This window comes from Myotis lucifugus, unplaced genomic scaffold, assembly GCF_000147115.1.
Source record: "Myotis lucifugus unplaced genomic scaffold, Myoluc2.0 scaffold_41, whole genome shotgun sequence".
NCBI lineage: Eukaryota > Metazoa > Chordata > Mammalia > Chiroptera > Vespertilionidae > Myotis > Myotis lucifugus.
The window spans coordinates 2,495,384-2,510,104 of record NW_005871089.1 but is presented as its reverse complement, the minus strand read 5'-3'; the positions used below and the strand labels follow the sequence as shown (position 1 = coordinate 2,510,104).

At 40.0% G+C, this 14,721-nt stretch overlaps 1 protein-coding gene across 1 annotated transcript in view; it reads left to right on the top strand.

Annotated features, from left to right (window-relative positions):
• Positions 1-14,721, top strand: part of MYO9A (myosin IXA) — a 395,533-nt gene that overhangs the window by 364,077 nt on the left and 16,735 nt on the right. Inside the window, exons 36-39 of the mRNA XM_023753167.1 lie at positions 363-491; positions 1,971-2,076; positions 2,818-2,949; positions 4,298-4,421. Of these exons, the coding sequence (XP_023608935.1) occupies positions 363-491; positions 1,971-2,076; positions 2,818-2,949; positions 4,298-4,421 (491 nt within the window). The remainder of the gene's footprint in view (positions 1-362; positions 492-1,970; positions 2,077-2,817; positions 2,950-4,297; positions 4,422-14,721) is intronic.

Genomic DNA, 14,721 nt, shown 5'->3' with positions numbered 1-14,721 from the left:
ATTTGCCATCTAAAGCATTGTTACTAAAAGTGTGGTTCAAGACAAACATAGCAAGATAAGTACAGAAGTTGAGAGTAAGCATTTGGAAACTGTTAGAGCAATTTAACAGTGCTTTGAAACTGATCTTTTATTTTACACATGAATCAGTCTATAACAGATTTGGAAAACAAACATAAACTGCTCATTTACTAACTACAATTAGAAGCACTGTTCCAAAGTATGGGATTAGATTGTAGAAGATATAAATTAGCCTGATTAAGAACATGAAGCCTTCTTTTGGTGATGATAGTTTCTGAAATGAATTATTTGAATCTCTTTGCATGTTTTGTCTTTATTATCTATAAACTCTTGTCTATAAATAGATGCTGAGAGTGTAAACCTAGATGACTATAACATACACGTCATTGCAAGTGTATTCAAACAATGGCTTCGTGATTTGCCCAATCCACTCATGACCTTTGAACTGTATGAAGAATTTCTTCGAGCTATGGGTAAGCACAGGCTTCCTGAGTTTGAGGGAAGGCCTACACTTGGGAAAGGAATGCCACCTTTGTTATAGATTATTTAGGCATCCTCTAGTAGTGGTTTTACCATGAAGATCCAAAAGTATGCTTTTGGTAGTCAATATAAACTGGCAGTAAATGTTGACTTTTTTAGAGGCTCATTAAAATGTCAGTGTCCTAAAAGTTTTCCGAGTTAGTTGCTTGTCACAGATTGCAAGACTAGGGTTCCAAACAAATTAAAAGATTAAATAGGATATGTTATAGGCACCTCTCACAGACACCAGAGAGGTGTTAGGGGACAGCCCCATGAGTGGGAGGGAGAGGGCTGTCCCCTCCTCGGTTCTAGTCTTGTATGAATGAATTCAAACAAGTGACTCCAGATAATTGCATTGCATTAAAGTTCATTTATTAAGAAAGTAAAGCATTCAAATTTATTAAAGAAACAAGGCAAGCAAATCTATCTGGCATGAAGCACGGATGGGCTCTCAGCTAATCTGAAGAGTGAGTGTTGTGTGGGGATGGGTTGCCTTATATACTTTTCTGTCTATAAATTTTAAAATTCCTCTGCTAGATATCCTAGTACAGGTTAACTCTGAAAGCCTCTCTCTCTTTTACTTTGTTATGGCTTTCTCAGAATTTATGAGAAGCACCTGGCAATTAAATTCAGAGACTGTTGGCTTTTTTGTTTAAACAGTGGGATGAGATGAGACTGCACTCTTCCTTCCCTCTTCTTCCTCCTCTATGCCTCTCCCTCTTCCCTTCCCCCTCTCCTGCATTCTTTGAGAAACAACCATTTGCTCTCATGCATCCTTGATTGGGGGAAGATAAGGGCTTGCTATTTATAAGCTGGCTACAGGCTGCCAAACTGTTTGGCCTTGTTTAATTTTCTTATCTCAGTTTCCCTATTCCTCCCACCATGGAATTTTCCTAGCTGCTTCTTAAACTATAACAGGATATTTAAGGGTTGGTTTATGATCATTTAAATTGTGAATCTAGCCAAGAACTCTGTGTAAAGCTGGCTGTCTATTTTATGCCAGGTTTAACAGGTTATGGAATTTAGTTTTTCAGTGCTGATATGTAGACTATGGATGAAGGCCTAGAAGTATGTAGTCTCTGAGGCATGACTTCTCAAAGGCCCATAAGACTTACTTAAAAATTATATGGCAGTTGATTAATTTTAATGGGGGATCAGTTAGCCACCAGATGCCTGAAAAACTAGGGCATCTCTTTCCCCTTGTTGTAATCAGGGTTACTGGAATATAGATTAAAACTCAGGAGATTGCTAATGAAAATAGAACTCAAGCAATGAGAGATAAGTGGCAACTGAGTTAATCTGCCTCATAGGCACAACTACCTCTCCTAAAACTCTAGAGCCAGTCTCCCCTGCTACCTAATGTCTATCCAGGAGGAATATTCTGTATATAAGAGGGGATATTCAATCTTATATGCTGCTCTTACTGTTTTTAGGTCTTCAGGAAAGGAAAGAGACAATTCGTGGTGTATACTCTGTGATTGATCAGCTCTCCCGAACTCATCTTAATACACTGGAACGCCTCATCTTTCATCTTGTCAGGTAACTTCAGCAGTGCCTTTTGGATTCTTTTAAATAAATGAAGAGCTCTTTTATTTGGAAAACTGATAGATCTTTTTTTCCCTATGTATAAAGTCAATGCCTGAAAGAGATAATTAACAATTCCTTGGAGCAGAAATTCTCAGACTAGTTGGACAATCTGTCAGGTGCTTCTCTGCTGAGTCAAGTAACAACGTTAGCCTCAGGGTGGCACTGTGTAGCCTGACCTATTATTTAAATCCTGAACTAGAAAGTTTGTCTATCTGTTGACATAACCTGATTCATAGAAGGTAGGTTCAGATGGTGCTTAGGAATGGACTGACCAAAGAGACTTCAGGAGTAGTTCTCTTCCTCTGAGTGTAAATATCAGCAGTACTTGGAAAAAACACCATCTTTCTTTTTAGATAAATAAGACTATCTGAAAATGCCTTAAAGTTTCTACTCTACATTCTTCAGACATGTTCATCTAGTAATGGTAACCTTGAGCCATGGGCCATAGATTTCCCTTGATAAGCTATCTGCTGGCCTACTACATTGCTTCAAAGAAGGGACAGAGTAAAAGTGTGTTTTCCAGAGGCAAAGGAACAGCTTTCAGAAAAGCCTACAGTATCTCCCTTCAACTGTTATGAATATCCTTCAATACTATGCATTTGATGGCATACGTCTTCTTTCTCATCTCTTCTGCCTACCTCCCTACTATTTTCTCTTTGTTTCACTTGGGGTCTTTCTTTTTTTTTTTTTTAGGATTGCTCTGCAGGAAAACACTAATCGAATGTCTGCTAATGCTTTAGCCATTGTGTTTGCACCCTGCATTCTACGCTGCCCTGATACCATTGACCCACTACAAAGCGTGCAGGACATCAGTAAGACTACCACGTAAGGCCAGTCACCATCACCTCTTCAGTGTAGTCACTTTATCCAGATATCAAACATAGTAAATTATTTTATGAGCTTAGATTATTTTTAAAAGATTTCTGGCCCTAGCTGGTTTGCTCAGTGGATAGAGCATTGGCTTGCGAACTGAAGGGTCCCGGGTTCGATTCCTATCAAGGGCCCATGCCTGGGTTTCAGGCTCGATCCCCAGTAGGGGGCATGCAGGAGACAGCCAGTCAATGGTTCTTTCTCATCATTGATGTTTCTATCTCTCTCTCCCAAGCCCTTCCTTTCTGAAATAAATAAAAATATATTTAAAAAAAAAGATTTCTGGACACCTTGGATTTTTTAATGCTAAAGTTCTTTAGAGTCAGTTCAAGTGAGCATCATTTGTTTTGATTCTTATTTTTAAAATTTGGCTTTTCTTGTTCAGTTGGTTAGAGCATCATTCCAATATGCCAAGGTTGTGGATTCTATCCCCAGTCAGGAATACATAATGAATACATAAATAAGTGGAACAAATCGATCTCTCTATCTTTCTTTCTCTCAAATCAATAAAAATAACAAAATGATTGAAGCAAAGTGTCAACCTTTTTGAACTTTTTAAAAAATGTATTTTTATTGATTTCAGAGAGGAAGGGAGAGAGAGAGATAGAAACATCAATAATGAGAGATAATCATCCATCAGCCACCTCCTCCACTACCCCTACCAAAGATTGAGCCCGCAACCCAGGCATGTGCCCTGACCTAGAATTGAACTGTGACCTCCTGGTTCACAGGTCGATGCTCAACCACTGAGCCACAACAGCCGGGCAGGTGTCAACCTTTTTAAAAAAATAAAATGTGGCTTTTATTTAGGAATGCTATGGTTTCTAAATATATTTTAAAATTCCAATTTACCAAATTATATATACTTTGTATCTTTTTGTAATCTAGTCTGGTCTTATGGTTCTGAATCCCTTTGCCTTTAGTATTCCTGTATTTCACCTTGGTCTTTTTCTTTGTGAGCCTCTGCTTTCCTTCAGGATTAGTGGCTCTTAACTTATCTGCCCAAGGAGGTTTTAAAAAATACTGGTGTTTGTGTCCTATCCCCACAATCTAGTCTGATTTAATTGTTCTGGGGTATGGCCTGGGCTTTGGGACTTATAACCACTCCTCAGATGGGTACTGAAGTGCAGCCAAAGTTCTGAACCACCATTCTAAACCCTATCAGCTCATAAAATAAGGGATGTTGATTTTTCTTTCTCCCTCTGACATCTACCACACTTAGCTGAAAGACAGTCTGTGGGTGCTATATTTTATTTGATTTACTTTAGCCCTTAACAGTTTTCTCTCTTTCCTCCCATTTCAGTTGTGTGGAGCTGATTGTTGTGGAACAAATGAATAAATATAAGGCTCGTCTCAAAGACATCAGTAGCCTGGAATTTGCTGAGAATAAGGCAAAGACCAGGTTGTCACTGATTCGTAGATCAATGGTAAGATGCACGATGTGAAATCACGGGGAAATGAGAGCCTTCCTGGGATTTTAAGTGTGCATTTATGGTGGAGAGAGATTATTCTCTGAGTCTTTTTCACATGAAACAAGTAAAAAAAATCATCAAATCTCAGGGTACTATGAATGCCTCATGTTTGATCTTTTAGCTCTCTTTATTTGTATGTACAGAATATATATGCAGTTAAATATGTAGGATTTTAAAAATCAGGTATTTGAATAAAATGTTGGAGGTTTAATAATCTGCCCTATTTTCTTTTCCTGTCCTTTCTATGAAAACTTAACCTATCTTAACTTTCTTCTCTACTTCCTTCCACCATCTGTTTCTACCCTCAGCCATATCATTTTTGGTGGTCCTGCCAATACTCCTGGGATGTAGAGAACTTAACCAATTGAAAAATATGATTTATAAGGAATTAGAATTTCATCTATGAGTCTACCATTATCAAATAGAGATTCTTCAAGGGTTTATTGTTGTGTTTTGAGAAAAGTCTTGCAAAAATGATATTTTATTTCTTCCATTTGGCTACTTTTCTGTTTACTATTTTTCTTTGTAACCAATGACCTTCTAGTAACTAGAATATATAGATAATTCCAGTTCTCACTGACCAATAATCAATAGGTTCTGGGTAACTGGAAAACTACTTTGAATTAAAGTTTAATTATTGCACATTTTCTACCCTTCCCCTCAATTGTAAAACAAAATTGTAGTGATGAACACCCACTCAGATCTCCAGTAAATCTCTAAAAAGAAGCAGGCTTCCCCATCATCATACCTGTGTTTTTCCAGTGGCCCAGCAATACTTCCTCCATCTTCATGGTTTATAGTTAGATTAATATTAAAATAACTCTGTTCTTCCTTCAATACTAAAACTGCCTGGCACAGAGCAAGTACTCAACAAATGTCTATTGATTAGATTAGAAGAGGGTCTTTTCTAAAAACAAACATAAAGATAGACTTTTTCCAAGCAGTAAAGCCCATCACAGGACACTATCTAAATCTTTTCCCCAGAAATTGAAAAAAGAAACCCCATTTAAAAGTGAAACCCTTTCTGTAGTATGAATTTTCAGGAACTCAGTTCTGAGAGGCTCATTTTAGCTCATCCAGGCAGGAAGGGAAGAGACCTTTTACTAAAAAGCTACTCTTCAAAGCAGATAGGCTAGCTGTGTTTTTTTGCTGATGCTGCAGAATAAGTCCACTGAAAGATTAAACCTTCTCTTTTAATGGGACAATAACATGTACATTCTAACCTTCTGCTTTCCTTTTCATGTCCTTCCTAATCCAGAAACCTGTACTAATTGCAGTTAGATTTATGAGCATTACCCGCAGTTCAGTCTCGGTATGTATTAATATTGCAATGTGTCATAGCCACTTTACATTATTGTCTCTCATCCATCCAAGAGTTGTTCTACTCTGTCTGTCATTCATGCTTGTCCATCCTCAGTGTGCAGCCCCAGGTAAGGCCCCACTTCCTGATCAGCCTTCACTTGCTTTTCTCTTACTCTCTTTCTTTAGAACCTTCATTTTCCTTCCTCTGTATCATGCAGCTGAATAATCTCCATTTACAATATACACATTTTTCCTCTTTGTCAGATAAGCCTCTTTGTGGTTTCTTCTTTGGTTGGATCATTAAAAGGTGAATGTTGAAAGCATTGAGTTATCAAATTAATTTCTGTTTTCTGAGCTGTGTTCTCATTAGTCTCCTTCACTTTATTACTTGAAATATCTGTTGCTACTTCCAACATCCATTATTAGTAATGCTTATATGTCCATTCATATCTGTGACTTCAATGGTGTCTTCCCAGGTATAAAAGTATGGCTCTTATCCAATTAGCATTTTTTAGACTGAGCAGCAATAGTAGTGTGCAAATTGATGGCCTTAAATATCACAGTATAATAGAACTTACATCAGGATTTTATTAATTATACAAAATAGAAATGGAAATTTGAGAACACCAGTATATAGGGAAACTAATTTCAGAGACTATCCATCTATGTGTAACCAGTTCTTTGAGGATCTCAACTTGCTGGCAAATAAATACAAATCAGTTTTGCTTTTTATCTAGTAACTGTCCTCTAACTCTACCATGCCAAACTCTTTTCCTACTGGATATTGACTACCTTAACAACATCTTGTCACTATTCCATAGTACTCAAATGCTGTAGTCTTATTTCAGTATTTAAGACTTAGTTCTCTTCATACAGCTTCAGTCACGGGCTTGATGTAGTACTCTTATAACTTTATCCAAGGACAAACTGATTTTAATCTGGGGTTGAAAACTTTGGGGGTAGATAAGTAGGGGTTTGTTTCCTTTTTTTTTTGTCACACACTTCTGCCCTCTCTTTTTCTTGTGCTTTTTCTTCCTCTGGTGTTGAAGCTGGGAGGAGTGATAGGGAGGCAGAATTCTGCATATCCCAGTGTTGAGGTGGCACTTCTCTTTCTTGGTTGTTCCACAGTAATTTCCAGCTCTTTGTCAACAGGCTAAATGAAGATGAGTGACAGCTCGAGTTTACCCTGATGACAGTGAGCTCGATCCTATCCCATTTCCATAAGCATTGATGTCATCCCATGCAAGATTTTGTCACATCTTCTAGCTAACCTGACTGATGGCATTCACACCTAGTGACTCTGATATGTATTTGTTTTGCAAGACTTTATCCAATCAAATCTACCTCTTATTGTACATTGGGGTAGAGGTTACATTTTTTTTATACCTCTTGGGAACCAACAACTCAGGTGGGCAATAGTTTTGCCTACCTCTCTACCTGACACTTACCGACCACACTCTCTCTCTCCATTTCTCTTTTCTCCTGTGCATATAACAGGGAAGCAAATCAGTAAATCTTTTGCCTATATAGGTAACCAAACGGGATGAAATACTAGTGTGCCTTTCTTTTAGATGACCTCAAACTTTGATTCTAACTTACACAATGGATTCACATACAACTACTTTTTTCTCCAAAGAGGGGATGGAATATCCTTTTTTCATAAACTCTGTGTTTCCCTCAAAGTCCAATAAACCCCTCTTTTCGGCCTTTTTAGATTCACACCAAGGGAAGGTGTTGCAATATTGACGATAGGGCTGGTTCAATAAATCGATGCCTCTCAGTAAGCCCTAAGAGAAGAGGCCAGTACCAACTACTATTGGCTCATTGAAGTTAGAATAAGGGGTATTTAATTTGGGCTTTATTCACAGTTTTGGAACAAGAGGAAAAACCCCATTGAACATCCTAATGCATATGCATTTAGCTGTAGAAAAGACTTTAGGCCCAGTCTTAAGAATAAGACTGTCTCTGGGACATATTTGATATCCAGTAAGCATCTATGGAAAATTGAATCTAAAAGAGATAGAAGTTAGTTTTAAGGATATCCATTAAAAATAGACTGACTCTAATCAAAGTCACTGATGTTCATGTATTCATAAATTTTTAAAAATTTCTACTTTAAATACAATAGTGGCTTTTCTGAAATGCCGAGTGAACTGCATTTATAAGAAGTACGTTTTATTATTGACAAGTGAAAAGTCATTTGAGTTGGGTGTTGAAAGATGAGTAGTAATTTAACAAATGGAGAAAAGAAAGAGGAAGACAATTCCAGAGGCAAGGAAGCATGAAACAGCAATCTATGAATAATAACTACTTTGTATAGCTAGAGCAGGTGTGGAAGTGACAGAAGAATTAGGAAAGGTAGATTAGAACCATGTGTGCAACATTAAGAATTTAGAATTTTCTACTTTGAAGCATTTCGGAGCTATAGAAAGGTTTTTAAGTAGGAATATCACCATCAATGTGCCTTTTAGAAGATAATCTGAAGAATAATGATTAGAGATGGGCAAAACTGAGAGCCATATATCAGAAGGCTCTTGACTTGTAAATAATCATGTTGCCATTATTAAAATAGATTGAATCCTCATTTCATTTTGAAGTGATTTTGAAAATATAGATGACCCTTGACAACATGGGTTTGAACTGCATGGGGCAGGGCCACTTATATGTTGTTTTGTTTTTCAATAAATACCCAGTCAGCCCTCCATATCACCAGGTTGGGAATCCGCGGATGTGGAGGGATGATTACATGCATTGTTCTATGTCATTTTATTTAGATAAGGGACTTGAGCATCCATTAATTTGGGGCAGGAGGTCCAGGATCCTGTCACCCATGGATACTGAGGGACAACTGTGGCAAAGTTCTGGGGGAGTCAAAAGTTATATGAGGATTTTTTACTGTGTGGGTGGTTGGCACCCCTAACCCCATATTGTTCAAGAGTCAACTATTTCTATTTCTGCTACTATGTGGAAAGGGGTAATTAGATTTATGGGACATAACCTTGACTAAGCTATTCTCAGACTAACTGCAGAATATGATATGCTTACAATCCACCCAGTAATACCTTTTCTATAACAAATCTCTTTTTGTTACTTATTTATGCTATAATTCCAAGCATAAACATTGATTTAGCACTATTTAAGCTAATAAACTATGAAGAACATAATTGAAATAAAGTTTACTAATCTGTAAAACCCTCATAAATTATCTTCTTAAAAGATGTTACACACAAAGGCTTCCATAGCCAAACAAAGTTGGGATATAATGTGTAACACTTTCAAGACTTCGACCATGGAGTCCTTTTTTTCATAATATATCTAGTTGAACAGGGTTCTAAGAATAACATTTTTATTTTTTAAAATAGTATCAGTTGCTATATTTATTTAGTGTGGAATTTTAAAATTGCTTTAGGATTTTTTCAGTATTTTCCTGCTGTGCTTGTAGTGATTGGCAGTATTTGTTAATTTTGTATATTCTAGGCTTTATTAAAGACACCTGCATATGTCTTGTTAGAAATTGACATACCTGCATTTCTCTATTAATGTGGGTAAGTAGATATGTGGGGTTAAGCTTTGCAATTTACACCAAAAGAAGCAAGAAATGCCTCACCAAAAGTTAAGTTTTAATAGTTTGAAAGCCAGCAATCAATTGAAAAGTTGCAGCTCTAAGGAGCTCCAAAGGAAAGTAAAGAGATATTCTAAGTGTGGACTTGGACTTACTTGACTCTAGCAAAGGGTCCCGCCATCCTCCTATATAATAAAAGGCCAATATGCAAATTATCCCTGTGGGCGGGAGTTCAACCGACCAGGAGTTAGACATGTGCTGACCACCAGGGGGCGGCACAGAACATGACGGGCATGGACAACACAGCGCTGACAGCGGGTGTCAGTGGAGGCGCTGCCGGCCCCAATGGGCCCAGACAAGAGCAGGACTGCAGCGGGATGGTGGAGCAGGTGAGCGGGCAGTGCCAGGTGAGCGGGCAGTGCCAGGCCAGGCGGGTGAAAAGGGAGGCCCTGGCTGGCTGCAGCAGCAGGTAGCCAGGGGAAGGGAGGTCCTGGCCAGCAGCCGCTAGGGACCCTACCCATGTATGAATTTCATGCACTGGGCCTCTAGTCTATATATATAAAAGCCTAAGCAACTGCTTGACCACTTGACTGGTAGCTATAACGCACACTGACCACCAGGGGGCAGATGCTCAATGCAGGAGCTGCCCCCTGGTGGTCAGTGTGCTCCCACAGCGGGAACACCGCTCAGCTCACCAATGGGCGCCAGACGCCGGGCTCATGGCTGGCAAGCGCAGCTGTGGTGGCACTAGCCTCTCCTGCGGACACTCCCCCTGCGCACCCCTCCCCCGTCTGGACTGGGATTAGGACCAGCATCGGGACTGACTGGGCGTGAAACTGCAGCCGCTTCTTGGTCATGGGTGCGCCGGTATTGCCCTAGGACGGGTATGTGGAGACTGCAGTGGAGCAGCAGCAAGCCTACCAAGCAGTGGTGGTGGCAGGCACAGCGGGGCCAGGATGAGCGGGAGTGGCGCGGCAGTCGGCCTGGGCTCCTCCCGCCTGTGGCTTTGAGCACTACTACATCCCTCAGGGGATGTTGGACTGCTGGTTTCGGCTGATCCCCGCAGGGCAGGCCGAGGGACCCCACCAATGAACAAGCCCATGCACCGGGCCTCTAGTTTTCTTATATTAATGCATGGTGTTTAAGTCTGTTGGTCATATTCAGGTGACTTGACATAATGAGAATTAGATTCAGAGAATGAGGATTTTCTCAGAATATAGAGGCATTCTTACTGTTAGTGGAACTGATCAGCCGGTATTTTTAGCTGGTTTGGCTCAGTGGATAGAACGTCAGCCTGTGGACCATAGGGTCCCAGGTTCAATTCCAGTCAGGGGCATGTACCTTGGTTGCAGGCTCCTCCCTGGCCCAGGCCCTGGTCGAGGCTTGTGCAGTAGGCAACCAGTGAATGTGTTTCTCTCAAATCAGTGTTTCTCTCTGTCTGTCTCTCTCTCTTCCACTCTCCCTAAAAATCAATGGGAAAACATCTTCTGGTGAGGATTAACAACAAAAAACAAACAAACAAAAGAGATATAATCCTATCTAATAATAGACAAACATGGTAATTAACCATACCTTCGCTATGCCTCCCATTGGCTAATCAGCATGACATGCAAATTAACCGCCAACAAAGATGGTGGTTAATTTGCATACGTAGGCTCCAAGAGGTGGAGCGAAGCCTGATGGCCCGGGGCTGGCGGAGCAGCGAGGCCTCACGTCCCCTGGGGCCGGCGGAGCAGCTAGGCCTCATGGCCCCAGGGCCGGCGGAGCAGCGAAGCCTGACGTTTCCAGGGCTGGCTCCAGCCAGAACTCAGCCAGAGCGAAGGCCTGGGCCCTGGGTGCCAGAGGCAAAACCGTGCCAGCAGCCAGGGGAAAGGAAGGCCTATTGCACGAATCTCTTCGTACAACAGGCCTCTAGTTGACATATAACATTCTATTGTAGGTGTACAACATGATTATTTGATATATGTATATATTGCAAAATGATTATCACAGTAAATTTAGTTAACATCCATCACTTCACATAGTTAACAGTCTTTTTCCATGTGATGAGATCTGGTAGTGTTATCTTTGATAACACTAGTCAGAAGATTTCCTACTCTGTTTCTCCCTAACTCCCTTCCAGAGATCATTATGGTGAGCAAAAGGCATTACTTGAAGATGTGCATGCAGCAGTCATGCAAGAGCCAGTGCTGAAGAGGATTAGGCCCGGGATCTCTTGGGGGTAATAGGCAAAAGAAGAACAATATTTAGGTTCTTTTTTGAAAAAGAAGCACCTCTTTTAAAGCCTTGTAATCTTCTCTCAGATGGGGACAAACAGGAAGAGAAATTATATAGGGTATTCTTATAGAAAAGAGAGGAAGAACTACAGTAATATATGGCAAAGAAACTTGACTTTTTCAGGAGGCCTGCTAATTAGGTTTGGGAGAATAAAAAGCAGAAGGTAGAAAGAGACAATAATATAAGGATTAGTGTGGTGTTGAGATGATAGGATTATATGTGAGAGAAGAGAAAGTGAAGAGTTCACAAATGGTAGAGTGATCCAAAGGGGTTATGTGTTTAGAGAACAAAAAGTACACAATACTAGACAAAAATAAATTATGTTGGCTCCCTATGTGGTTTTTGCTGCTAGAAAGAGATAACCCCAACCCTGCAGCTGAGATGTCCCTCCTCACCCTTGGGCCTGGCGCATGTGAGTTGGCCCAGCCCTCTCTCAACCCTGCCCTTCCTACCAGTCTGGAGGTGGTTTGTGCCTTATTTAAAAAGTCTCCTCTTCAGTTAGTCTTCAGTTGGTAATTCAGGGTGAATGTTCCCAAATTTAGTTTTATTTCCAGTTTGATTCTGGGAGGCAGTGCAAGAAAAATCCCACCGATTCCACTGCCATACTAGCTCTTTTTTACATAATAACATACTTAATGCTTTTAAGGAAACTTTTATAATTTCTCATAGAACTTGAAAATGAAAGATAAACTATTTTATATTTAGCAATTACTGAACTTATTTCTTTTAAAATTAGCCATTTGATAACTCTAAGATCTTATACTTCTACATAAAAGATAGATTTAGATACTTGTTTCATGTTCAGTTTAGAAAATTTTGAACAGTAGGGTAAAGTGTAAAAGGCAAGAAGAAAATCACCAGTGTCTATTAATATTTTTGAATATTTATATTTTCCTTATGTATGCTTAATTGAATTTATGACAGTACTATGGTATTCATAGCTTTATATTTTTAGAAAGATTTTTGTAGAGATAAAACCTGAACTCAATTTAGTATCATAAATCCATTTAATACTTTTAAACTTTTACAGTTTTACTAAGTAAAAATGAGACTACTTTAAATACATGTTTCTTTAGAAGTACTTCTCTTTGTCTTTTTTTCCCTTTTCATTCTCTTTTATAGATGAGACCTGTTCCTTTAACTTCATTTATTCAATTTCATTTATTCTCTTTCTTTTTCTTTCAACAAAAAAGGCCATGTTTCAGGCATTGTGCTAGGTGTGCTGGAGGTTTAGAAACGACAAGAAACGACAAGATCTTTGCCTTAGATAAATTAACAATCTAGTAAACAAAAATGTCAATCATGGTAGTTCAGTTTATTAAATCTCATCTGTTCAAGGCGATAGGGGTATAGAGAGCTGGGTGAGAAAATTGAATAAACTTCAATGGCTACAATAGAAGATTTTTTGGTAGGAATGAAGGAAGGGAAGATTGATAGTAAGGTTTTAGGTCCTTAAATTTCAGGACCAGAAGTTTGGATTTGATCCTTTTAGGCCTTGAGAGGCCATCAAAAGTTTTTAAACCAGGAAATAGTACCACCAAACTTTTCCCCATCACCAAAGTCTTCCAGACCTTTAGGGAAAAACAATGGGTTTACTCAAGTGGTAGCTTCTAGAATGTGACTATTAGGTATGCATGGGATAGCCTAAAGTCATCAAGTATATTCACAATAATCTTCCCTAACAAAATACCCCAAAATTAATTAGCTTCATATAATAATTATGTATTTATCACTTATCTCTGTGAAATGGCTAGGGCTCAGCTGATTTGGAGTAAGCTTCAGGTTGAGTCCAGCTTTGTTCTGTACATCTCTCATTCTTCTTGAACTAGTGAACTATCTGGGATATATTTTTCTAATGGAAATTAATTCTATTACAGAAGGTTAGAGAAGTGAAACCAGTAATTTAATTTATCATAGTCTTTGATAATGTCTCACAGAGCAAGGAAGATAGCTCAGGAACATGTTTCTTTACAAAGAAAGCAGAGTTTTTCCCTCATACATTCCCTAAAACAACTTAGTTATTTATTCCACCTGCTTAGCATCTGCTCTTGATCCAAAGCTGTGTTTCCTTCTTCCCTGTAGAATGTTGGCCTTGTAGATGAAAAACCCTTGCTTCTTTTATTAAAAGGGATCAGCTCGTAGCTCTTTTAAAGATGCCATTAAGAGATTCAGACTCATACCTGTTAAAATGTGTGGTATCTTGAGTGAGGGAAGTGGTCTATATAGTTTTGATCTGGTCATTCACATAAATTTGTTTGCTCTTTGGGCCTACACCTCCAAATCAACAAGTTTTAGTTTCTTATAAGTTAGTTGCAATATAGACTGTGACATTAAAATCTATTGGTTGCCCTAGCTGGTTTGGCTCTGGATAGAGCATTGGCCTGCAGACTGAAGGGTCCCAGGTTCGATTCCAGTCAAGGGCACGTACCATGGTTGCAGGCTCTATACCGCCCCCCCAACCCCCCAACCCCCTGAGCGGGAGGCAACCAATTGATGTGTCTCTATCACTTCAATGTTTCTCTCTCTCCCTCCCGCCCCCTTCCACTCTCTCTAAGAATCAATGGAAAAACATCCTGGGGTGAAGATTAACAACAACAACAAAAATAAATATATATATATATATATATATATATATATATGGAAGGAAGGGAGGGAGGGAGGGAGGGAGAGAGGAAGGAAGAGAGGAAGGAAGAGCCAGGGGCCATCGCAACCAAATGGACGACCGAACAGGCTGTGGGGCGACCAGGCCGGCAGGGGGGTTAGTGAGGGTCGACCAAAAGACTGAACAGCAGGCTGCGTGGGGAGATCAGGCCGGCAGCAGGGTTAGTGAGGGACAACCAAACAACTGAGCAGCAGGCTGCGTGGGGCGACAAGGCTGGCAGCAGGGTTAGTGAGGGACAACCGAACGACTGAGCAGCAGGCTGCGTGGGGTGACCAGGCCAGCAGGGGGGGCAGTGAGGGATGACCAGGCCAGTAGGGAGGGCAGTTGGGGGCAACCAGGCCAGCAGGGGGGGCAATTGGGGGCAACCAGGCTGGCAGAGGGGGTACAGTGAGGGGCGATCAGTCTGGCAGTCTGGCAGGGGGGGCAATCGGGGGTGACCAGGCCCAGTAGGG